At 34.6% G+C, this 24,928-nt stretch overlaps 1 protein-coding gene across 4 annotated transcripts in view; it reads right to left on the reverse strand.

Moving 5' to 3' along the window:
- The window catches only part of LOC129144272 (protein eyes shut homolog), a 773,546-nt gene that overhangs the window by 146,330 nt on the left and 602,288 nt on the right, over positions 1 to 24,928 (reverse strand). The window contains exons 14-15 of one of the 4 annotated variants that reach the window (XM_063813145.1): positions 16,794 to 16,873; positions 10,343 to 10,441 (exon numbers count right to left, since the gene is read on the reverse strand). The exons of the other annotated variants lie outside the window; for them this stretch is intronic. Of the exons in view, the coding sequence (XP_063669215.1) occupies positions 10,373 to 10,441; positions 16,794 to 16,873 (149 nt within the window). The 3' untranslated portion in view covers positions 10,343 to 10,372. Of the gene's footprint in view, positions 1 to 10,342; positions 10,442 to 16,793; positions 16,874 to 24,928 lie in introns of those variants that run through there. 4 annotated transcript variants of the gene reach the window in all.

Genomic DNA, 24,928 nt, shown 5'->3' on the forward strand with positions numbered 1-24,928 from the left:
AGACATACAAGTACCTAACAAACATATGAAAAATGCTCAACATCACGAATCATCAGAGAAATGCAAATTAAACTAAATTGAGAAATCTTATACCAGTCAGAATGGGTATTATTAAAATGTGCATAAACAACAGATTTTGACAAGGATGTGGAGAGAAGAAGGGAACACTTATAAACAGTTGAGGGAAAGTAAATTAATATAACTTCTATGGAAAACAGTGTGGGGATGTATCAAAGAACTAAAACTACAACTACCATTTGATCCAGCAATATTACTTCAGGTCATCTACACAAAGGAAAATAAATCATTATCTCAAAAAGATACCTGCACTTGTCTGTTTATTGCAGAGCTGTTCACCAGAGCAAAGTCACGGAATCAAGCTATGTGTCCATCAATGGTTGATTGGATAAAGAAAATGTTATATATCTAAACCATGAATACTATTCAGCCATAAAAGGAATGAAGTCATTTCTTTTGCTGCAACATGGATAAAGCTGGAGGCCATTATCCTAAATGAATAACTTACAAACAGAAAAATCAGTACCACACCTTCTCACTTATGAGTGGGAGCTAAACCATGGGAACACATGGACATAAAGATGGAAATAATAGACACCGGTGTTGCCCAAAGTGGATATGGTTGGAGGGGATTGATGCTTAAAAAATTACCTACTGGGTAATGTCCAATATTGGATGATGAATATACTAAAAGCCCAAACCTCACCCTTATGCAATACATTCAAGTCACAAACCTGCTCATGTGCATCCTGAATAAAATAATATTGTAAGATATATTACTCATAATTCCTCAAAAATAAGACTTAAACATAAAACATAAGCCCAACAGGTTGAAAATACTTGCAAATACAATAATAATCTACAACTAATTTGATGTTATTCCAGTGCCTTACTGAATGGCATCAGGGCTTCTGAAAGTAAGCCCTATTTTTGTTTCCTGAAGCACTTTAAGGTAAGATTGTCTTTTAATATGCAAAATAATAAAAATAATTTTGATAGTTTTCACAAAATGGTTGTGAGGAATAAATCAGGTAGTAAAATGTAATAGCAGCAAAGCCCAGTGTGTGGGGAAGTTTTTTTTTTTAATTTTTACTTCCTATGTATATTTATTACTCGACTCTCAGTAAACTGAACTAATCATAGTACTTGAAAAAACTCCAAGCTTTCTCCTATATTAAAAGAAAAAATATGTGAGAATGAAACAATTATTTGCTCCACAAATCAGGATTTATTAATACCATTTTTATCCCCCACTTAATGATCCCCCACTTAATATAGAGTAATATAAACACAACAAGGAATGTTTATTTTCATATCCTTGAGCCCTCAGCTTGATTTTCTGGCCCAATTTAATGTTTTATGCATTTGTTAATCTGAAAATATTATTTAATATGTATTATGTGTCAGGCACTGTTATAGGCACTGGAAAGAGTTCCTAAGATGATGGAACATACATGCTTGTGGGGATGACATAGAACCCAAAACATATAACATATACTTTCAGGTGGAGGAAGTGCAATGCATTACAAGAAAGCCTGCTAAGCTTTCTGAGGGTTACTGGAGGGAGCATTGTACATACTATGGTCAGGGATCACCAATCTAAGGAGCTAACAATTTCAGAGACCTAAGTAATGTTGAAGGAAGTAGCCATGTGGAGATATGGGAGAAGTGCATTACAGACAAAGGGAACAACACATATAAAAGCCCCAGGTGGGAAATAGGTTGACTTTAAGAGAGTAAGAAAGTCTGTATTGCATCCAGCACAATGAACAGAGAGGAACAGTTAGGAGAAGAGAAATAAGAGCAGTGGGAAGTAATGAAAACATGTAGAGCATTTTAACTTTGTACAGAGACTGTAGTTGAGAGTTGATAAAATATTAAATTAATAGTGAAATGGATCAAATTAATGACAGCTGAAAAGAAAAGGAAAACAGTGATATATGTTACCAAACATGAAATGTCCAAAACATGAAGACATAAACACAGGCAGAGGATTGAATTCTAAAATTTTTAAGTGCTTTAGAATTGACAAATTACATGTGAATGCGTAATATGCTAAGTCTCATGAGTTTCACAGGCATAATGTTTCAGTCTTGACTCTTGTGAAACAGTGTTTGTTGGAGTTGATTACATGGGAACTTTCCCATTGGAATCCTATTTGTCTCTTTTTCTTTAGCGGGTTTAAATAATGACACAATAGAGGAAAGTCTGAATCATGGCAGAATTATCTTCCCACTTACATATGAAGGCATACTATCTGGTAAAATTGATTTTGGCCAATGATGACGTTTAATAATTTCATTTAAGAGAAAAAGGATAATTTTCAAACAATTAAAACAAAGACTGCAGTTACTATGCTCACTGGAAAATAGCCTCACATTATTAAATCAATTGGCATGATCTCAGTTGTGGAAAGCTTGGAAGGGGACAGCAGCTTTGTAAGTACATGGCAAAGAAAATAAATAATAGTGTATTATAGAGAAAAACCACATGAAAGGAATCATGAATAAAAAGATAATAGGGGGTAAAAATTTAAATGTAACTCTGACAATTGCAAAAATAGAAAATCACTTGTAGCATGAAGAACATAGATAATTTTATAATATATTTAATGCGATTTTAAATTTCTCAGTGTTAAGTTTTAGACAAAGTTTTAAAAGAAATATTTTATAATTCTTGATTATAATGGCCTCTTGCCTAGCAAGTCCCTGCATGCAGCCTTTCCTGATGTTTTAATTTACCTATAAAGTCATGCAAACACACACACACGAAGAAAACAAACATGGTTACTGAAAAGTGAGAGATAAATATACTAGTCGGTGTCTAACTGGAAAAACACAAACTATTCCTAGGTAATTTTAAGAGGAAATGTAAAATGGGGAAGTGTTTACACAAGTATTAGCGATATTAAATCCTGAATTAACCAAATATAATAACTTCAAGAAAACCTATTACTCTTACGGATGGGAGAATAAGAGAAGGATTGGAGTTACAGGAACCTTGAAGTTCAGGGAAGTACCACAAATTGAATATTCATATCTCCTAGGAAAGGGCTTGTGTTGGTGCTGCTGATACCTTTAAGCATCTCTATTATTTTCATATTCTAACAGGAAGTCACTTGGTAAAAGAATCTGAAAAATGTAGTTTGTAGAATCCCAACCAAAACTGCTATCACAGAGAAAAATATAGAAGACTAGCTTTCTATCTGAGACATAACATGCAAACCATCTATTGGCATACTGTTAGAAAAAATTTTGATGGAACAGGACTGTTAGAGACTGTAGGTCTTACTTTATAAATAAAAACAAGACAAAGACTTTGTATATATATTGTCTGACTCTTCCTCTAACTCTGAGGTATAAGATATTTATAGTCATCCAAAGTACTGACTTTCTAACTCTGATTTTCAACCAAATATTCTTGCATCTATCCATACACATTTAGAGAGAGAAATTTCCAGAAATCAGAGGAGCAGACAGGTAGAGTATGACTTGTCCTTGTGAATTGTGTTCTGGTAAACAGAGTAGAGAGAAAGGAATATCTGTAGGAGGGGCAGAAAAAAAAGCCCCTATAGCTATCCAAACTTAGGATTATTATTTTTGTGTGTGTACTCCAAGGTACGCACACAAAAACTAGAATGAGAGGACTATTAATTCACTCTGTCATCCATATGAGAATAGGCTCAAATATCACTCAGAGGAAACACAAAGTAGGTTAAAATTTCATCCATATATGAAGTCTTTTGGGTGAGGTAAAGGCATAATAGATCTTAGCATCTAAATTATGGACAAATAAGTATAAAATTGAACGCCACTGTGATTATGGAAAACACCATTGTGTTTACTGTGAAGCAAGGAAAACAAAACATAGACATAGAGATTCAGAAAATTATTTATGCCAGAAAAAAAAAATTAAAAGTCACCAAATAGTGTGAAACAGAAATACATAAGAAAGGCTGGAAATAAAGTTTTGTAATAATGCCATTAAAATGGATGGAGATGGGAATTTTATCAAGTATGTGGACAATTTGAGTACTATACAAGAATACAAACAAAATGATGAGAGATACACTGACAATTGGAAGAGAAAGAATATGGTGGTCTAACGTAAGAATGAAAGGTATTTTCCAGGAAGAAATTAAGAATTGAAACAGAGGAAGTAATCAGATAACATTTTCTCTTTAAGAAGAAAATAGAAGATATCTGGGATCTATACAGCTGAATCTAATATTTTAATTACAGCTAAAGGAAGCTTGATACTTTTTGGCCCACTGTTTTCTTAATATATTCAATGAACTTTCTCATATGTTAGCCATTAGTTATGTGTTACTATTTAAACATAAATTTTAATTGATCCAAATTAAATACAATCTAAAAATAAATTTGTCAGTCTGAGTAGTCACATTTCAAGGGCTTAATAGCCAGAGTTGCCAGTGGCTACTGAATTATATAATACAGATATAGAACACATTGATTACTACAGAAAGACCTACTAGACAGTGCTGTTCTAAGAAATTATTTTTAGAAAATAAGGAGAGATGCTCTTGAAAATTTATGTATAAGAAGAGTTATCTTAAGAGGACATGTTAAAAAATTCATTAATATTGTACTACTCAAATAAGTTATATTCATAAAAATTATAAAGCATTTAAACCTATAATTTAGAAAATAAATTTATCACACTAGAAAACATTGTTATGATAATACGTAAAAATATATTAATAATTAATTGAGATGCTTTCAATTTTGGACAAGTAAATGGGGCTTATATTTTATGTAATTTTAATATATAAAATCGATCGATGTTCGTTATATTTAAGTGGCAGGATTATCCAACTGTTTTTCTTTATTTTTTTTTCCTTTGATGTGGAGGAATTATTTATAGTGAGGCATGTTATTTTATAGTCAGAAACACTTCTTTTAAACAAAATTAGCATATATTTGCATGTGATGCTGATAAACTGAACAAAATATGTGACATTATTTAAAATAGAATTTTGAGATGGAGAGGGTGCTGCTCATGGAAAAGTGGTTCTGACAGAATCGATGAACTGTCATCCGTGTGCACACCTGCGGCAACTCTGCTGGAGGCTTTTAGCTGAATGCCCAGCGGTGACCTTCAAAGTTGTTTTTAGGTATTTGCATTAAAATTTTGAGAAAAACGTTCCTTTGTTTTTACAATACAGACATGCCTTGTTTTATTATTCTTTGCTTAATTGTGCCTTGCAGATGCTGAGTTTTTGAACAAATGGAATGTTTGTGGAAACCCTGCATTGAGCATGTATTGGCTTTTCCAACAGCATATGCTCACTTCATGTCTCTGTGTGACGGCTGGGCAATTCTCACAACATTTCCAACTTTTCATTATTATTATATCTGTTATCATGCTCTGTGTTCAGTGATCTCTTATGTTACTAATGGAATTGTCTCAAATTGCCACAAACTACACCCACGTAAGTCAGATAACTTAATTGCTAAATGTGTGTATGTTATTACTGTTCCACCAACCACCCATTCATCTGTTTCTCTGCCTCTCCTCAGGCCTATTCTATGAGACACAACAATAGTAAAATAAGGTTAATTAATAATCCTACATGGCCTTTAAGTGTTCAAGTGAAAGGAAGAGTAGTGCACCTCTCAGGTTAAATCAAAAGCTAGAAATAATTAAGCACGGTGAGGAAGGGATATTGAAAGCTGGCCGGGCGTGGTGGCTCACGCCTGTAATCCCAGCACTTTGGGAGGCCGAGGCAGGCAGATGACGAGGTCAGGAGACAGAGACCATCCTGGCTAACATGGTGAAATCCCGTCTCTACTAAAATATAAAAAATTAGCTGGGCATGGCGGCGGGTGCCTGTAGTCCCAGCTACTCGGGAGTCTGAGGCAGGAGAATGGTGTGGACCCGGGAGGTGGAGCTTGCAGTGAGCCGAGATTGTGCCACTGCACTCCAGCCTGGGCGACAGAGCAAGACTCCGTCTCAAAAAAAAAAAAAAAAAAAAAAAAAGCAAGCAAGCTGATATAGGCTGAAAAAGTTAGGCCTCTTGTACCAAGCAGCCAAGTTGTGAATTTAAAGAAAAATTTGGTGAAAGAAATTAAAAGTGTTACTTCAGTGATACAAGGAATGATAAGATAATGAAACACGCTTATTACTGATATGGAGAAAGTTTTTAACAGTCTGTATAAAAGATTAAAACAGTCACAACATTCCCTTATTAAAAAGCCTAACCCAGGGCAAGGCCCTAAGTGTCTTCAATTCAGGGAAGGCGGGAGAGAGGTGAGGAAGCTACAGAAGAAAAGTTCGAAGGTAGCAGAAGTTGGATCTTAAGGTTTAAGGAAAGAACCCATCCCCATTAATAGAAGAGTGCAAGGTGAAGTTGCAAGTGCTGAGTAGAAGTTGTGACAAGCTATCCAGGAAAACTACCTGAGATCACTGCTGAGGGTAACTACACTAAACAACAAATGTTCAACGTAGACAAAAAAGCCTTATATTGGAAAAAGACATCATCTAAGATTTTCACAGCTATGGAGCAGACATCATAGACTAAATTCAAAGCTTCAAATCACAGGCTGACTCTTGTTAGAAGCCAATGCAGCTGATGACTACATTTAAGCCAATTTGAAGCCAATTCAGAATACCGTTCTGAAAACCCTGGGGGCCTTGAAGAAATATGCTATTTCTACTCTGCTTGTGCACTATAAATGGAACAAGTCCTGGATGACGCCACGTCTGGTTACAGGATGGTTTACTCAATATTTTAAGCCCACTCTTGAGAACTGCTGGTGAGAAAAAAAGACTCCTTTCAAAATATTACTGTTAATATACAAAGTACCTGGTTACCCAAGAGATCTGATGAAGAGGTGAAAGGAGATTAATATTGTTTTCATCCCTGCTAACATAACATTCATTCTGCAGTCCACGGGAAAAGGAGTAATTATAACTTTCAATATTATTAAGAAATCCATTTTATAAGGCTATAGATACCATAGATAGTGATTCCGCTTATGGATCCTGGCATATTGAAACATTCTGGAAAGGATTCACCATTCTAGATGCCATTAAGAATGTGTGGTTCATGGGAGGAGGTCAAATTATCAATATTAACAGGAGTTTAAAAGAGGTTAATTTCAATCATTATGAATCATTTTAAGGTGTTCAGGCTTCGGTGGAAGAAGGAAATACAAATATGGTAGAAATAACAAGAGAACTAGAATTAGAAGTAGGGCCTAAAGATGCGATTGAACTGCTGTAATCTCATGATAAAACTTGTATAGATAAGGAGTTGTTTGTGAAGGAGCAAATAAAATGGTTTCTTAAGATGGAATGTACTTCTTGTGAAGGTGCTGTGAACATTGTTGAAATAACAACAAATTATTTTAAATCTTACAAAAACTTAGTTCATGAAACCATGGCAGGCTTAAAGGGAATTGCCTTAAATTTTGAAAGAAGCTCCACTGCGGGTAAAACGCTGTCAAACAGCAACACATGCCACAGAGAAATCTTGTGTAAAAGGAATTGTGCACCGATGTGGTAAATTTCATTGTTGTGTTATGTTAAAATTTGGCACAGTCTCTTTAGCATTCAGCAACCACCATCCTGATAGCCAGCAGCCATCAACATTGAGACAAGACCCTCCACAAGCTAAAAGAGTATGACTTGCTGAAGGTTCAGATGATTGTTAGCATATTTTAACAATGAAGAATTTTTCAGTTAAGCTATACATACTGTTTTTGTAGATATAATATTACTGTGGACTTAACAGAATATAGTATACTTTAAACATAACTTTATATGCACTAGAGAACAAAAATATTTTATTGCAGTGGTCTAGAACCAAACCTGTAATTTCAATGTAAGTCTTCACAATCAGTGTTCTTTTGTCAGCATGGTACACAAAGATGTACTTACATATAAAGTGTTCTAATTTTTCATATAAATTGTAAATAAATGTGGCAAATGTTCACAGTTCTTAAATTAAGGACAAAAGCAAAGATTATATAATTAAGTTCATCTTTTGTTCATGTTTATATATTTATATTTTATATATGCATAGTAATTTCTTTTTGAGGTTTGTCTTAAATGAGTAAAAAGTGTTTACATGAGTGAAGTGTGGGTTCTGTTCACGTCTATATGACTGATGTTCAAATTGTATGAATACCCATACATATACAAGTTATTTATAGTGTGAATATATGCATTGTATCATGAAATATGAATAAGTTTATAATCCATGCTATAAAATGATACAAATTGTATTGCTACTTTATAGCATTAATGTACACAAATATATTTAATTTACCAAAAATATAAGGTAAAAGTAAATAATATTTTTGTGAATTTTGAAACATTGTGGTGTGAGAAGCACTAGTTTGCTATTGTGGTTAAGGCACATTTTTATATTAGAATATACTGAGTTTAAAAATAATACAGAATGTTTAACATATTAGCAGTAATTTCTAGGAAAAACTTTTATGAAGTTTAGTATAAATAGAATATAAAAAATAATTTTAAAATGATGTGATCGGTCATCGAAAGCATCTGATATATAAATAATAAAAACACAATCTTAAACTGTTATAATTTACTTGGCTTGCAAATATTTTATAATATAATATGTACACATATATTATACATCAAAATTTATTTTTGATGATATACTTTTAGTAACTTATTCCTATGACAAATTTGGCAAGTAAAAATCAAAATTATTTTCTAATTCCATTAACATGCAAAACATATCACAAAATTAGTGAAAACCTAATTTGAATCAGCCCACATTTAAATGAGAATTGCTAGGTCATACTAATCAATTAATCAACCTCTCAATCTAGAATGTATTGAACAAATGAGCCTCAGCAATACTGCTTAATACTTATGGTCCATTAAGCAAGATCAGGTGAATGAGGCAATCAAAATATTTTAATAGTGTATCCGATCAGGAGATAGTAGAATACTAAATGATCTGGTGGTTATTTTTAACAATATGTTGTGCTCTTGAGAAGTAAATGAATCTTGCAGGATTGTCAGCTGGAATCCAAACTCAGTGTATCATTTTAAACAAAGTCACTTAATTTATTGATTGTTTTAACCTGAATAAATTTAAGACTGTAGCAATTTTAGACAATTATCCAAATCTAATGTCTATGGTCATTTCATTCCATGAAGATGAAGTATTATGTATAGCAATGCTTTTTTCAAAGAAAAATGAATTATGCATTAGAAATTATCTGATCACTTATAATAAGGTATTAAACAATGAGAAATTTACTGTAAAGATGGCCTAGCATTCTAAAAAATGCCAATAAATATTTGTCAAACACTCTTCTAGTTTCTCATTTTTAGGGATGATCAAAACAGACCTGAAACCAGATGATGAGATGGGCTGGAGCAAAGGAAGGGAGCTCCTTTAATTAGGGTAATCACAGAAGGCATTTTTGAGGAAGTAATAGTTCTGTTGACATATAGGAAATAAGCAGGAATGCAATGAAAAGAGCCATATGAAAAGCCTTTTAGTCTGAAAGAATAAGAAATGCAAACGATCTTTACGAGCATGGAGCTAGGGATGTCAAAGTGTAAAAATAAACCAGAAGCTGGAAAGATAGGCCAAATACAGAAAATATAGTTTTCTGGGATGTGGTCAGAAGTTTAGATGTCATGCTAAGGACACTGACATGCCAGTAGGTTAAAAATATTATCTGATTTAAATATACACTAAAAATATTCTGACTTGCTGTGTGGAGATTGACGAGTAGAAGCAAGAGTAGAAGCACTGAGACCAACTATGAAAGGTTTTACATTGTCTCCATTGAGAGATCTTGGTAACCTTTACTGAGGATGTCACAGCTGAATTAGATAATAGTGAATAAGTTCAGTTTATATTTTTAAATAGAATAAACTAGATCTGGGGGCTATGTGTGTGGTAGTTGAGTAAGAGAAAGGAATTAAACAAGTATCTTAATATTTTCCTTTAGTAATTAGGTAAATCGAAAATACTAAGAGAAGATAAATGAACATTAGATAGTACGGGGGATAGTTATAAAGCAGAAAGTGTTTTATTTCTGACTTTTGTATTTAATTCATCTCTTAAACATACCCTGATAGGGATACATAAGACCGACTTCTAAATAAGTCAATTACGGAAAAAAAAAATTTAGTTATTGGCATGTAGATGGTTTGAAGCATATTTGATGCTAACATTTTTTCTTTACCTCCCTGGATTTGTGATACCTCACTGAGGTAAGAATGTGTTTTTTGAATGTATGATTTTGGGTTTGGATACGTGAGTTGCTTTAGCAAAACAAAAACAAAACATGAGTAGAGGTGACAATGTACCAGTTATAAGCTGAGGCTTTATTAGACATCAAATATTTTCACTCATTGGGATTTTGCCATTTGTCATGAGAAGAGCGTACTCTGAGTACCCGTTGATCTGAAATGAAAAACACATGAATCAGACTTCAACCCAGTCCCAGGCCTAAGTCATTACTCTAGCCACTCAAGATTTGTGAGAAAGACAAATGGTTACAGTTCTAAATCACCAAACTTCAGATGTCTCACCAGAAATACTGTTAAATATGTGTCATATAAACAATGAATTCTAAATAAAATCATCTAGCCTAGAATGGAGAAAAAAAATTAAAGAGGAATAAGGAGTAGGGCAATCTATCTTTTGTGGTCGGGTAGAGAAGAGAAAAGGGTAGAAAAATCTTGCAAAATACCAAGGATCCAAAATGAAAACAAAGCAAGTTAACAGTGATAGAAATCAAGATAACTTTTTTTTCCAAAAAGTAAAATAAGACAACTTCAGAATGCTAATGAGAGGTGGAGAAAAATGAAGACAGAGAAGTTATTTCTTTATTATGATCTCAGCAAGCCTTAATTTACATAGAAGATATATCTTCCAAATTTTGCATGATTTGAAGCACATAAAATATTTTAGGGGGCTCATAATCTTCAAGTAGGTTTATACGGCATTTAAATCAAGAAACAGTAAAGCTGTAATCATTTCTGGAGACGTTTAGACATATAAGCACACATACATATATTTGGATGGTAGGCATTCGCCAATACAGGAAACATGGTTCATGCTGCCAGATTTGACAAAGATTAAAACAATGGTTCCAAATAAACTGGAATGTTGATTTTCAGTAGAGGAAAAATAGAGAAAATTGGTGATTGGTAAAACCATACAGAATATTTCACAACCTAAATTATCTTGGTGATTAAAATATAGTAGAGTGTTTGCCAAGTCTGCTTGTAAAGATGCTGGAGTATTAGCAGCTGAAAAGAAAAGATAACATTTTCTTCTACTGAGTTTAGAGAAATTTTTTTTCAGACTAAGAAATGTAGCTTTCAAGTGTTAAGAAATATTCCATGAGATTTACAATCTTTTTTTCCTTCATTTGTGAAGCACTAGACAAATCTTTGTTTACATCTGTTTCTGAATTCCAGTGAAATGAAATAGCACAGAAGTCAAAAACAATAATTGTATTAGTCTGCTCTCATGCTGCTGATAAAGACATGCAAGACTGGGTAATTTATAAAGAAAAAGAGGTTTAATGGACTCACAGTTCCATATGGTTGGAGAATTCTCACAATCATGGTGGAAGGCAAAAGGTACATCTTACATGGTGGCAGGCAAGAGAGAATGAGAACCAAGAGAAAGAGGAAATCCCTTAAAAAACCATCAGATCTCATGAGGCTTATTCACTACCATGAGAACAGTATGGGGAAAACTGCCCCCATGATTCAATTATCTTGCACTGGGTCCCTCCCACAACACATGGGAATTATGGGAGCTACAATTCAAGATGAGATTTGAGGGTGGGCATAAAGCCAAACCATATCAATAACTTTGTCTTTCTTCCTCTCATCTATAAGCCTCCATATTGATGTGATATAATCCTATAGCCTTGGGAAAACCTCTCTGCAAAACTATTTTTTTAAACTTTTTATAGGCTCAGATTTTTGCATTTTTATCCTTATTGTTTACATCAAAAAGACTACTTGCATTTTTTAATGACTGTGATTTTATTTTTAAAAGTATCACCAAATCCAGAAAAAGAAATATTGGAAAAAAAATTCACTCTTCATTAGGTACATTTTTACCATGTACCTACCATGCACTAGACACTCTGCTAGGTAGTGAGGGTAATACTGTGATGATAAATGATAATATGGCTTGACTCTGTGTCCCCATCCAAATCTCACCTTGAATTGTAATAATCCCCATGTGTCATGGGAGGGACCCAGTGAGTGGTAATTGAAACATGAGGGCATGTTTTTCTCATGATAGTGAATAAGTCTCATGAGATTTGATAGTTTATAAAGAAAAATTCCTTGCACGTGCTCTCCTGCCTGCCACCATGTAAGATGTCCCTTTGCTCTTCCTTCATCTTCCACCATGATTGTGAGGCCTCCCCAGCATGCAGAACTGTGAGTCCATTAAGCCTCTTTTCTTTATAAATTACTCAGTCTTGAGTATGTCTTTATTAGCAGGATGAGAATGAACTAATATAGTAAATTGGCACCAGTAGAGTGGGGTGCTGCTGTAAAGATACCCAAAAATATGGAAGTGACTTTGGAACTGGGTAACATGCAGAGGTTGGAACAGTTTGGAGGGTTCAGAAGAAGACAGAAAGACGTGGGAAGAGTTGGAACTTCTCAGAGACTTGTGGAATGGTTTTGACCAAAATGCTGACAGTGATATGGACAATAAAGTACAGGTTGAGGTTGTATGAGATGGAGATGAGGAACCTGTTGGAAACTGAAATAAAGGTGACTCTCGCTATATTTTAGCAAAGACACTGGTGACATTTTAACCCTACCCTAGAGATTTGTAGAACTTTGAACTTGAGAGAGATGATTTAGGGTATCTGGCAGAAGAAACTTCTAAGAAGCAAAGTGTTCAAGAAGTGACTTGGGTGCTGTAAAATCATTCAATTTTATGTATTCACAAAGATATGGTTTGGAATTGGAACTTACATTTAAAAGGCAAGTAGAGCATAAAAGTTCATAAACTTTGCAGCCCAGTGATGCAATGGAAAAGAATAACCCATTTTCTGAGGAGAAACTCAAGTTGGTTGCAGAAATTTGCCTAAGTAATGAGGAGCCAAATGTTAATCACCAAGACAATGGGGAAAATGCCTTCAGGGCATGTCAGAAATCTTCACAGCAGCCCCTCCCATCACATGCCCAGAGGCCTACGAGGAAAAAATGGTTTTGTGTTCCAGGCCTAGGGCCATGCTGCTTTGAGCAGTCTTGGGACTTGATGCCCTATATCCCAGGTGTGGCTAAAAGGGGGCAACATAGAGCTCAGGCCATTGCTTCAGAGGGTGCAAGCTGCAAGCCTTAGAGGCTTACATATGGTTTTGGGCCTGCAGGTGCATAAAAGTCAAGAATCGAGATTTGGGAACCTCTGCATAGATTTCAAAGGATGTATGGAAACACCTGGATATCTGGGCAGAGGTTTGCTGCAGGGGCAGGGCCCTCATGGAGAACCTCTGCTAGGTCAGTGTGGAAGGGAAATGTGGAGTTGGAGCCCCCACACAGAGTGCCCACTGGGGCACTGCCTAGTGGAGATGTGAGAAAAGGGCCACTGTCCTCTAGACCCAAGAATGGTAGATCCACTGACAGCTTGCACCATGCACCTAGGAAAGCCAAGACACAAAATGCCAGCCCATGAAAGCAGCTTGGAGGGGGGCTGTACCCTGCAAAGCCACAGAGGCAGAGCTGCCTGAGGCCATAGGAACCCACCTCTTGCATCAGGGTGACCTAGATGGAAGAAATGGAGTCAAAGGAGATCATTACGAAGCTTTAAGTTTTGGCTGCCCTGCTGGATTTCAGACTTGCATGAGGCCTTGTAGCCCTTCCTTTTGGCCAATTTCTCCCATTTGAAATGGGTATATTTACCTAATGCCTGTACCCCCATTATACCTAGGAAGTAACTAACTTGCTTTTGATTTTTCAGCATTATAGGTGGAAGGGACTTGCCTTGTCTCAGATGAGACTTTGGACTTGGACTTTTGGGTTAAGGCTAAAATGAATTAAGACTTTGGGGAACTGTTAGAAGACATGATTGATTTTGAAACTTGAGTGCATGAGATTTTGGAGGGGCCAGAGGCAGACTGATATGGTTTGGCTATGTCCTGACCCACATCTCACCTTGAAATGTAATAATCCCCATGTGTCTTGGGAGGTACAGAGTGGGAGGCAATTGAATCATGGAGGTGGGATTTTCCGCTGTCCTTGTGATAGTGAATAAGTCTCATGAGAACTGATGGTTTTATAAAGGGGAGTCCCCTGCACATGCTCTCTTGCCTGCCATCATGTAAGACATCCCTTCGCTTTTCCTTCATCTTCTGCCATGATTGTGAGGCCTCCCAGCATGTGGAACTGTGAGTCCATTAAACCTCTTTCCTTTATAAATTACTCAGTCTCAGTATGTCTTTATTAGTAGCAAGAGACCAGATTAATACAAAAGAACACAGAATTTGGCCTCATTTAACCAAAGTAAAACAGAATCAAATGGAAATATAACCATGAAAGTTCTACAAGGATGCATATATAGTGCTAAGGAATATGATATGCATAATTGGCCTACTTTGTGAAGTCACAGGATCTTTGCTCAGGAGTCAACAATGATTGAGTTACAGAGAAAAATGTGAATTAGATACATGGGATAGCAGAGAAAAGCGGATTTGTCAGGAACGAGAAGATATCACAGTAAGAAGAAACACGGTGGCACCAGCTTAAAGAACTAAAAACGGTCAGTTTGTCTGGATAACAAAACATAAGAGAAAACACATGAAATAAGGATGAAGAAGAGGTAAGAGTCAGGGTACACAGCAACTCACAACAGAACAGCTAAACGGAAGTGATTAAGAGTATAGACCTAAGGACGACATCAACAATGATGGTAAGAATTCCAAAATTCAGTCCCTCTACAAAAGCAATGATAAATTTAACAAAACCTGTCAGAATCAACTGTTTTCAAAGCTCTGGACCTCTAATCAAAAACTCACAATAAATAGGGGAATGTATAATGATGAAAGAAACTGCCAACCAGCCTGACCAACATGGCAAAATCCCATCTCTATTAAACACAAAAAATTAGCTGGGCGTGGTGGTAGGCGTCTGTAATCCCAACTACTCAGGAGGCTTAAGCAGGAGAATCACTTGAACCCGGGTGGTGGAGTTTGCAGTGAGCCGAGATCACGCCATTGCACTCCAGCCTGGGCAACAGAATGAGACTCCATCTCTGATAACAACAACAACAAGAACAACAACATAAACTGCCAAATATTAAAAAGAGAACATACGACATTTTAACTTACCTTCTATCATCTTCCAGTCTCTAACTTAGTGCTATTTGTGGAGATAAGTGGTCTATATTCCTAGTGTGGCTAGCTTGTGCCAGAGGAGGCAAAAATGACTGTTTTCAAAGACATATGATGTGTGTTGACATGTTTGGTGGGTTGCTGAGGGATTGGATCTGAAGTTTGCCTTTATTTCAACTGCCTAGAAGTATTCTCAGTCTAAGAACAGCACCTTATATCACATTTGGCAAAAGCATTTATAGCAAAGTACACTACGACAGTAGTCTAGGACAATGGATACCATCCAGGGCAAGTAGCAGACACATGAAAAAGCCTCGGAAAGAAGAGACTGGGGAAGGAAACTGGCAGGCTGCTTTTCAGGGTCCCTCCACTGTGGTACCAGTTGGACCACCACATATAAGACTGTACCCATCCTGGGCAGCTTTCCTGTCTTGGAGTACCAGCTCACAACGGATACTAGGCTCTGATCTCCCTTGCTGCGTATCTGTAAGTAATACATTCACTTAAGGTAACTTGCACACATGAGTGTCCTGTCTCACTAGACTCAGACAAGTTGGTAACCAGTGCACAATGAAGTTGCTTGACAAGATGACTTGAGTAACACTACAAACCAGACCTAACAGACATGCACAGGATAGTCCATCCAACAACAGCAAAATACCAACAACAAAATACAAATTCTTATTAAGTTCACATGGAACATCCTCTATGTATTAGGCCACAGCAGTCTCAAAATATTAAAAAAAATTGAAGCCATACAAACTATCTTTAGGGATCACAATGAAATAAGTATAGATAAAAGGAACAAAAAAGTAGAGTTCATAAATATGTGAAAATTAAATGACACTCTCTTAACCAATCAGTCAAAGCAGCAATCACAAGGTAAATTCTAAATAAAAAAATATGTTGAGACAAATGAAAAAGATATACAGTATGCCAAAACTTACAGACTGCAGTAAAGGGGTACTTGGAGAGAAATTTCTATCAATAAGTACCTACATTATAAAAGAAGAAATTTCTCAAATCAACAACCTGATGTTACACCTTAAGGAATCAGAAAAATAGCAAACTAAACATGAAACTGAAAGGAAGAAAATAATAAAGATTAGAGTGGAGATAAATGAAATCAAGAAATGAAATACAATAGAGAGAATCAACAAAACTAAAAGTTGGTTCTTTGAATTGACAAACCTTTAGCTAGATTGACTAAAAAAAACAGCAGTAGAGAATACTCAAATCACTAAAATTAGAAATGAATTGCACATGGGGACATTACTGCTATTTTAACAAAAATAAAAGGATAAAAGGATTTATAAGAATACTAAGGAACACTTAGTTCTATGCCAATAATTTATATAACCAAAACAAACTGGACAAATTCTTGAAAAAATAAAAACTACCAAAAATGAGTCAGGAAGAACTGCAAAATCTGTCTGGACTTACCATAGGTAAAGTGATTGAATTCGTAGTCAAAACCTCCCCAAAAAGAAAACACAAAGACGAGATGGCCACACTGGCAAATTCTATGAACATTTAAAGAAAGTTTTTCAGATAATATCAGAAATTTTCAGATAATATCAATCTTTCTCAAATAGAAGATGAAAGAATACTTTCTAGCTCATTTTATGAGGAAAGTGTTACCCTTAATACCAAAGTCAAACAAAAGGAACGAAAATTATACACCAATATATCTTATGGATATAGTTGCAAAACTTTTCAATAAATGTATAATATATAAAAAAAAGAGAATTGAAATATAGTAATCAACAAAACTAAGTCTAAAATCTTTTACAAGAAAACTAAAAACTAATTATAATGTATTGAAAATATTTGAATCTATAATATATAATTATAATTATATAGTATAGCAAATATAAAGCAGCATATTAAAAATGGTAAAAACATTGTATACCCTCACCAAGGGGGATGTATCCCAGAAATGCAAGGAGTTTCAACATAGAAAACCAATCCACATAGGCTGGGCACGGTGGCTCACGCCTGTAATCCCAGCACTTTGGGAGGTTGAGGCGGGCAGATCATGAGGTCAGAAGTTAGAGACCAGCCTGGCCAACATGGTGAAACCCCGTCTCTGCTAAAAATTCAAAAATTAGCTGGGCATGGTGGTGGGCATATGTAATCCCAGCTACTCGGGAGGCTGAGGCAGGAGAATTACTTGAACCTGGGAGGCAGAGGTTGCAGTGAGCCAAGATTGTGCCATTGCACTCCAGCCTGGGTAACAAGAGCAAAAAACTCCATCAAAAAAGAAAAAAAAAAAAAAGGAAAAGAAAACCAATCCACGTAACTTTAATTGAATGAGACCAAAAAAACTACATGATCAACTCAATTGATGAAGAAAAAAATAACATTTGGAAAAATCCAATGCACTTTTGTAATAAAAACACTCAAGAAACTATGAATACAAGGGAACTTCTTTAACATGATAAAGAGCATTTGTGAAAACACACAACTATATTATATTCAATAGCAAAAGATGGGAAGGTTTACCTTTAATATCAGGAACTAAAAGAAATCTGTTTTTACCACTACACTGGAAGTTTAAGACAGAAAATTATCCAAGAAAAATAAAAGATATCTCTATTAGAAATAAAAATTAAATCTATTTATATTTAAAGACTTCATGATGTTATATATATGAAATTCTTAATAGTAAAAAAATCTATTAGCATTAATATGCAAATTCAACATGGTTGTAGAATACATATCAACACACAAAAATCAATTGTGTACCTATATACCAGCCATAAACAAATTTTTAAAAATTAAAATCTCAACTCCATTGCAAGAACATATAAAACATTTAAATATTTAGAAATAAACTTAATCAATGAATAAACTAACCAAGAAGGTGTAAGGCTCTTACACTCTAAACTGCAGAATATTACTGAAAAAAAATTAAAAAACTAAATAAATGAAAATACATCCTGTGTTCATAATGGACTCATTAACTCAACAAAAAGACAAGCAACCAATTTAAAAATGGACAAGGGACTTGAACAGACATTTCTCTAAAGAAAATAGTAAACAAATACATAAAGATATACCCAATATCAATTGTCAATATGGAAATCCAAATCAAAGCCACAGTGAGATCCACTTCATCCTGAGTAGAACAACAACAACCATAAAAACCTGAGAAAAACCAAGTGTCATTGAGGATGTGGAAACATTATGACCTTCATATATTGTTTATAGAAGTATGAAATAGTGAGACCGCTGTGGAAAAGAATGTTAGTTCCTAAATAAGTTAAAAATAGAATTACTGGCCGGGCGCGGTGGCTCACGCCTGTAATCCCAGCACTTTGGGAGGCCGAGGCGGGCGGATCACGAGGTCAGGAGATCGAGACCATCCTGGCTAACACGGTGAGACCCCGTCTCTACTAACAATACAAAAAAAATTAGCCGGGCGTGGTAGCGGGCGCCTGTAGTCCCAGCTACTCGGGAGGCTGAGGCAGGAGAATGGCGTGAACCCGGGAGGCGGAGCTTGCAGTGAGCCGAGATCGCGCCACTGCACTCCAGCCTGGGCGACAGAGCGAGACTCCGTCTCAAAAAAAAAAAAAAAAAAAAAATAGAATTACTGTATGACCCAAGAATTTTATTCCTTGGTATAAACTCAAAAGACTTAATAGTAGTTGTTCAAATCAATACTTTTATACAAATTTAGTAGTGCTCTTCACAGCAGTCAAAAGGTAGAAACGCAGTCAGCCAAATATCCATCGGATGATAAATAGACAAAATGTGGTATAACAAACAATGGAATATTATTCAGCTATAAAAGCAAAATAAGTGGCCTAGTGCAGTGGCTCACGCCTGTAATTCCAGCACTTTGGGAGGCCGAGGCTTGTGGATCACCTGAGATCGGGAGTGAGAGACCAGCCTGATCAAAATAGAGAATCCCATCTCTACTAAATATACGAAATTAGCTGGGTGTGGTGGTGCATGTCTGTAATCCCAGCTACTCGGGAGGCTGAGGGGAAAAACAACAACAATAACAACAACAACAACAACAAAAACAAGAAGTACTGATACATGTTGCAACATGAAAGAATTTTGAATGTGAATATGACATATTTTCTGAATTATTCCACAATATATGACATGTCCAGAGTATGCAAATTCAGAGATGGAAAGAAGTTTAATGATTACAAGGGGCTGAGAAGTAACAGTTAATTGGGTATGAGTTTTCTTTGTGAGGTGATAAAACAGAAAACACCACTTTATATCTATTAGGAGGGCTATTATTTAAAAATACACATATAAGAACATGAAATAATTAGAATTCTCTGCACTGCTTGTGGAAGTATAAAATGATAAAGCCACTGTAGAAAATGATATGGCAGTTCCTCAGAATATTAAGACATAAAATTGATGTATGATCATATTGATATATGATCAAGCAATTCTACTTCTAGGTATAAATAAACGAATTGAAAGCAGGAACTCAAACAGGTATCTTAACACTAATGTTTATAGGAGCATTATTAATAATAGACAAAAGCTGAAATATCTCAAATATCCATACATTGATGAATGAATAAACAAAATGTGGTATAGCCATAAAATGGAATATTATTCAATCTTAAAAATGAAATTCTGATACATGATACAGCATAAATGAACTTAGACAACATTATGCTAATTGAAATAAGCCAGACAAAAAAAGGACAGATATTGTTTGATTCTACTTATATAATGTATAAATTGAAATTCATAGAGACAGAAAGTAGAAGAGTGGTTACCAGAGGCTGTGGGAAGGGGGAAATAGGCGATTATTGTTTAGTGGGTAGGGAGTTTCAGTTTGGGATGATTAAAAAGTTCTAGTAAGGAATAAGGATGATGGTCACATAACAATGTGAATATATTTAATACTACTGAATTATATGTTTTAAAATGGGTTAAAATGTTAAGTTTGATGTTACATATATTTTAACACAATTTTCAAAAATAGATGCATCCATAAAAAGTCTATAGCTAGCGCAGTCTATGCGGAAACAAGGATATCCACTTTCTCCATTTCCATGCAACATCGTACTGGAGGTTTTTAAATGGTGAAATAAGACAAGGAAAATACAGAAAAAGCACTCAGATTGAAAAGGAAAAAATAAAAGTATTGACTAACGACATAATTGTCTATGTGGAATATCCTATTAAATCCATTAAAAATACTAAAACTATTACATGTGTTCCACATGGTTATATTTCAGTAACATTAAATATATAGTAAATCTGACAAAAATATGCAAGACCTACACATTTAAAACTTCAAAAGACTGTTGACAGAAATTAAAGAATATCTAAATAAATAGATATATTGTGGTCATGGATCATTAATAATACTTTTCCTCTTTTACACTATTGGCTTTTCTCTAACAATTTGATCCTAACAGCTTTTAATCATGGTGAAAACCCTACCATTTGAATCAATACTTTCAGATATTAATCCTCCACAAATTGATCTACAGATTAAGTATAGTCCCAGTGAAAATCCTAGCAGTTATTTTATAGAAATAGGCAAGATGGTTTTATAAATCATGTGAAAATGCTACGAAAAAAATAGTAATACAATTGGAATTCTAACACTCTCTGACTTCGAGACTTGTTATAATGCTGTAGTAATCACAAGAGTGGTGGTACTGGTAAGAGAGAAAGACACACTTGTTAATGACACAGAATACAGAATCTACAAATAATCTAGTTACATGGTCAATTAATTTTGACAACAGTGTAAAGGCGATTCAGTGGGAAAGAGCATTTTATCAAATGATGCTGGGAGAATCAGATTGTTGTTTCAAAAAAAGAAAGAGCCAGTCTTAATCCATACCTTGCAAGATATACAAAAATTAAGACAAAATGGATTATAGACCTAAAAGTAACCATAAGGAAAGAAGATTCTTGAGAGTAGACAAAATTGAGCAAAGAAACTGGTAGAAGAAAAACCAAGACAACACAATTTCACTGAAGCCAAATAAACAGAATTGACTTTTAAAAAGAAAAGAATGCTTCATTGGATAATGCTGAAATGTTTTAAAAGATTAAGATTAGAAAATGTCCAGTGTATTTAGCAAGATATGGACCATTTGAACAACTAGTGTTGCGGCTAGATAAACAAAAAGAAAAAGAAAAAAAGGAAACAGGTTTTAGACAGTAATTTTTAGAAAACAACTTTTTCGTTGAGCAAGAGATTTATAGGGAGACAGCATAGCAGGGATGTTGTTTTTGTTTGTGTTATATAACAGTAGAGAACTGAGCATGGAACAAAAAAGAGCTTTTGTTCCTAAAGCTCTTAGGACCAAATTGGTGGAGAAAAGTCAATTGTATAGAAAATAACATGTACTATTAATAAACGAAGTTACAGAAAAAAAAAAGTGGCAGAATCCGGAGCCCTTTCGGGAAATTAGACAGAAAGAAGGTTCTCTAATGTGAGAGAAGACAAGAGTGCAGATGGGTGGGGATTTAGATTGAAAGAAGAGAGAGAAGTTCATGGATAGTGAGTTTATACTCTTTCTAAGACTGGAGCTGGGTGGCAAGTTGCAGAAATCAGAGGAGGGTGAAGAACAGTGAAAAAACATAATGTTGAAGAAAGTGACAGCGAGTGAAACTGAGAAGTCTCAAGTGTGATATCTGGACAGTTTGCTGTGTCCATTTTAGATATGAGATCTTGAATTTACTGCAAGACAATTCTCCTTTATTTTGAGGTAATACAGTTTTGTGTAATTGCCCAGTTGAAGAAGCAGAATAAAGTGCACATGGGTTTTGCCAGAGATCTATGACACATACGTAAATAATCCAAGGGTCTTAGGGGAATGTTCCTAAAATAATCAACCATTTAAGTAATAAGGGGAAATGAAAAGAAAACAAAGGCTGACAGACTGTTAGAAAGTATAGGGGTCAATGAACTATGAAAAGTGAATATTTATACAATAACCACTTGAGTAATAAAGGATAGAATCCATCACAGACAGCTTGCAGTTTAAACAACTGTTCTTCTAAAAACACAATAGAAGTAATCTAAAGATAAATTAAGTGATCAAATCCTTAACAGAAGGAGTCACATTTCTTGCCATTTTTTACTTTCATGTGATTTTCTCCTAGATTACACTGTGTTTTGTTCCATAACTGGACAGATTTTAAAATCCAATAAAGAAAAAAATAAAAATAATTGGTGAATAGCAGAGCATCCAGAATGATTGGTCCAGGTTTAGCAACCATCTAATGAGGTCAATGTGTTAATACGATTACCCATGTATAATACAATTATTCATGTATACAATTAGTTTTCCCCCCAGAAGATTATTTTTATACAATGCCATACATTTTAATACCTCTTTTTAACTTTAATATGAGTTGCTAATCCTCCTCCCTTAAAAATGTTTTCAGAGAGAAAAATTTACCGTCTTGGTTAAATGCAATTATCAACAATGCAAAATTTATTTTCATGTCTTTTTTTTCCCTAGAGAGTCTGTATTTGAACAATGGGCCTATCTCACATGTGGAGGGCCTCCCCTCATTTTTCACATACTCCTGAGTTACAACGTTGACAATTATTTTTCTTTGAGTCATATCTTTTTTCAGAGAGTAAGGCCTGAAATTTGTCTGGAATATCCCTCTTTTATATGAGTAGAAATTTTAAAATTTGCAGTAGTAATATGCATGTCAAAGCTATCATTGTTTTGGGAAAAAAATATTTCATTGTGTTACATGGCATGCTCTTAATTGTACAGGTGAAGTGATGTTTTACTTTTACTGGCAATATTTAAGAAAAACAAAAAGTGAATATATATTTCATACTAGGCTTAATAACTGGGTGATAAAATAATCTGTACAACAAACTTCCATGATACTAGTTTACCTATGTAACAAACCTGCACTTGTACCCCAAAATTAAAAGTATATATATATATATATATATTCTTTTCAGACATATATGTCTGAATTTCTGTTGCTTTTTAAGCAATAATATCCTGCATATGATTATTTTTGGCTTATTTCTCTGTCTCTTAGATCAGAAAAAATAAAATATATAAAAATCACACTTACAATTATGTATGAATATATGCATGTATTTATTTGAATGAAATCCATTCATTAAAACAGTTAAATTCTAAAATTGTTCTATGTCACTCAAATTCCCTCTCTGTGGTGTTTTATTAAAAGAGAGGATTGGGGAGAGACTCTTTACCTAATTATGAAATAATACATTGTGTTGGCAGAGAAAATCATCATGATGGCTCAAAGCCAATAAAGTCTGTATCACAGATTTCAGTTTTTTTCACCTTGACCATAAATACACAAATGGATGAACAGCAAAGGATAAATGTGCTATCAAGGTTTGAGAAAGTTATATGTACAGGCAAGTTTTTCTTCTGGAGTGTTGCTTAATAATTAAATTTAATAATGAAACATTGATAGATATCCTCTTAGTGAAAATACATCATCTCCTTTGAAAGACTCCAGTCATGGGATATATTTATAATTCCTTAAATCCTTAGTTACCGAGAAATATGCAACTATGCAGTCATATGATTTAAAAACAAAAGGCACTCTAAATCAGGAGAAAGCAAGTAGTGGTATGAATAGTTCCCAAGTCTTGTGGTTGAAAAAGATATAAAGGCTTCTCCTGAGATTAAGCTGGAAAACTCACATAGCAATTAGTGCATCCAATCTATATGCCAGTGTAGGCAATGCCACTATTGTGTGCAAGACCATATCTAAGTGTTTATATTTCTTTTTAAAATGTTCTATATTTATCTATAAAATACACTATGTAAGTAAAAAAGCAGGTCTGTAGAAGATATGATACATTATATTACATACAGTTTCTTCAGCCTTCTCTTTTCTGAAGTTCCAAGAGACATATTCCTAATCAGTCCAAGTTGCATATGTCTATGTTTATGTCTCTGTATTTGTGCAACATTGCATGGTGGAGCTACCAGAACTGTGGGTGCAGATATAATGTCCAAAATTAAAATAAAAATCCTCACTACATGACTACAGAGAAGAAAAAAGTAATATTTGATTTCCCATCAAATCACGCATGTGGTACTTTCAGAGAACAAATATTGCCTAAAACCACTGTGATCTACTGTATTAATGGACTCCTCAAAAGTGACTATTTTCTTATAATTAATCTTTCAATTATTTTCCAAAATTCTTAAAGTCCAAATTTCTTAACATGCTCTATAATGTTAAGGACAAAATCTTTTTTTATGCCTCAGTCTCATGCTTAAACGTTTGAGTAGTTTTAGATTTGCTGAAAAGTTACAAAGATTGCACCGAGTTCCCATATACCCCTCACCCAGTTTCTCCTCTTAACAGCTTAAGATCTGGCATTTGTCACAATTAATGAAAATAGTGATTTATTAACTGAAGTTCATACTTTATTTAGCTTCTGTTTTTACCTAATGCCTGTTTTCATTCCCATATAGAATACATTATACTATTTCCAAATTAGGTCATATTCTAAGGTACTGGAAGTTAGAACTTCAACATATGAATTTGGGTGGGGAGTGATAATTTGACCCATAATAACCCTCAAGGTTCTAGGCAATCACTAATCTACT

Source organism: Pan troglodytes, chromosome 5 (assembly GCF_028858775.2).
Source record: "Pan troglodytes isolate AG18354 chromosome 5, NHGRI_mPanTro3-v2.0_pri, whole genome shotgun sequence".
Lineage (NCBI taxonomy): Eukaryota > Metazoa > Chordata > Mammalia > Primates > Hominidae > Pan > Pan troglodytes.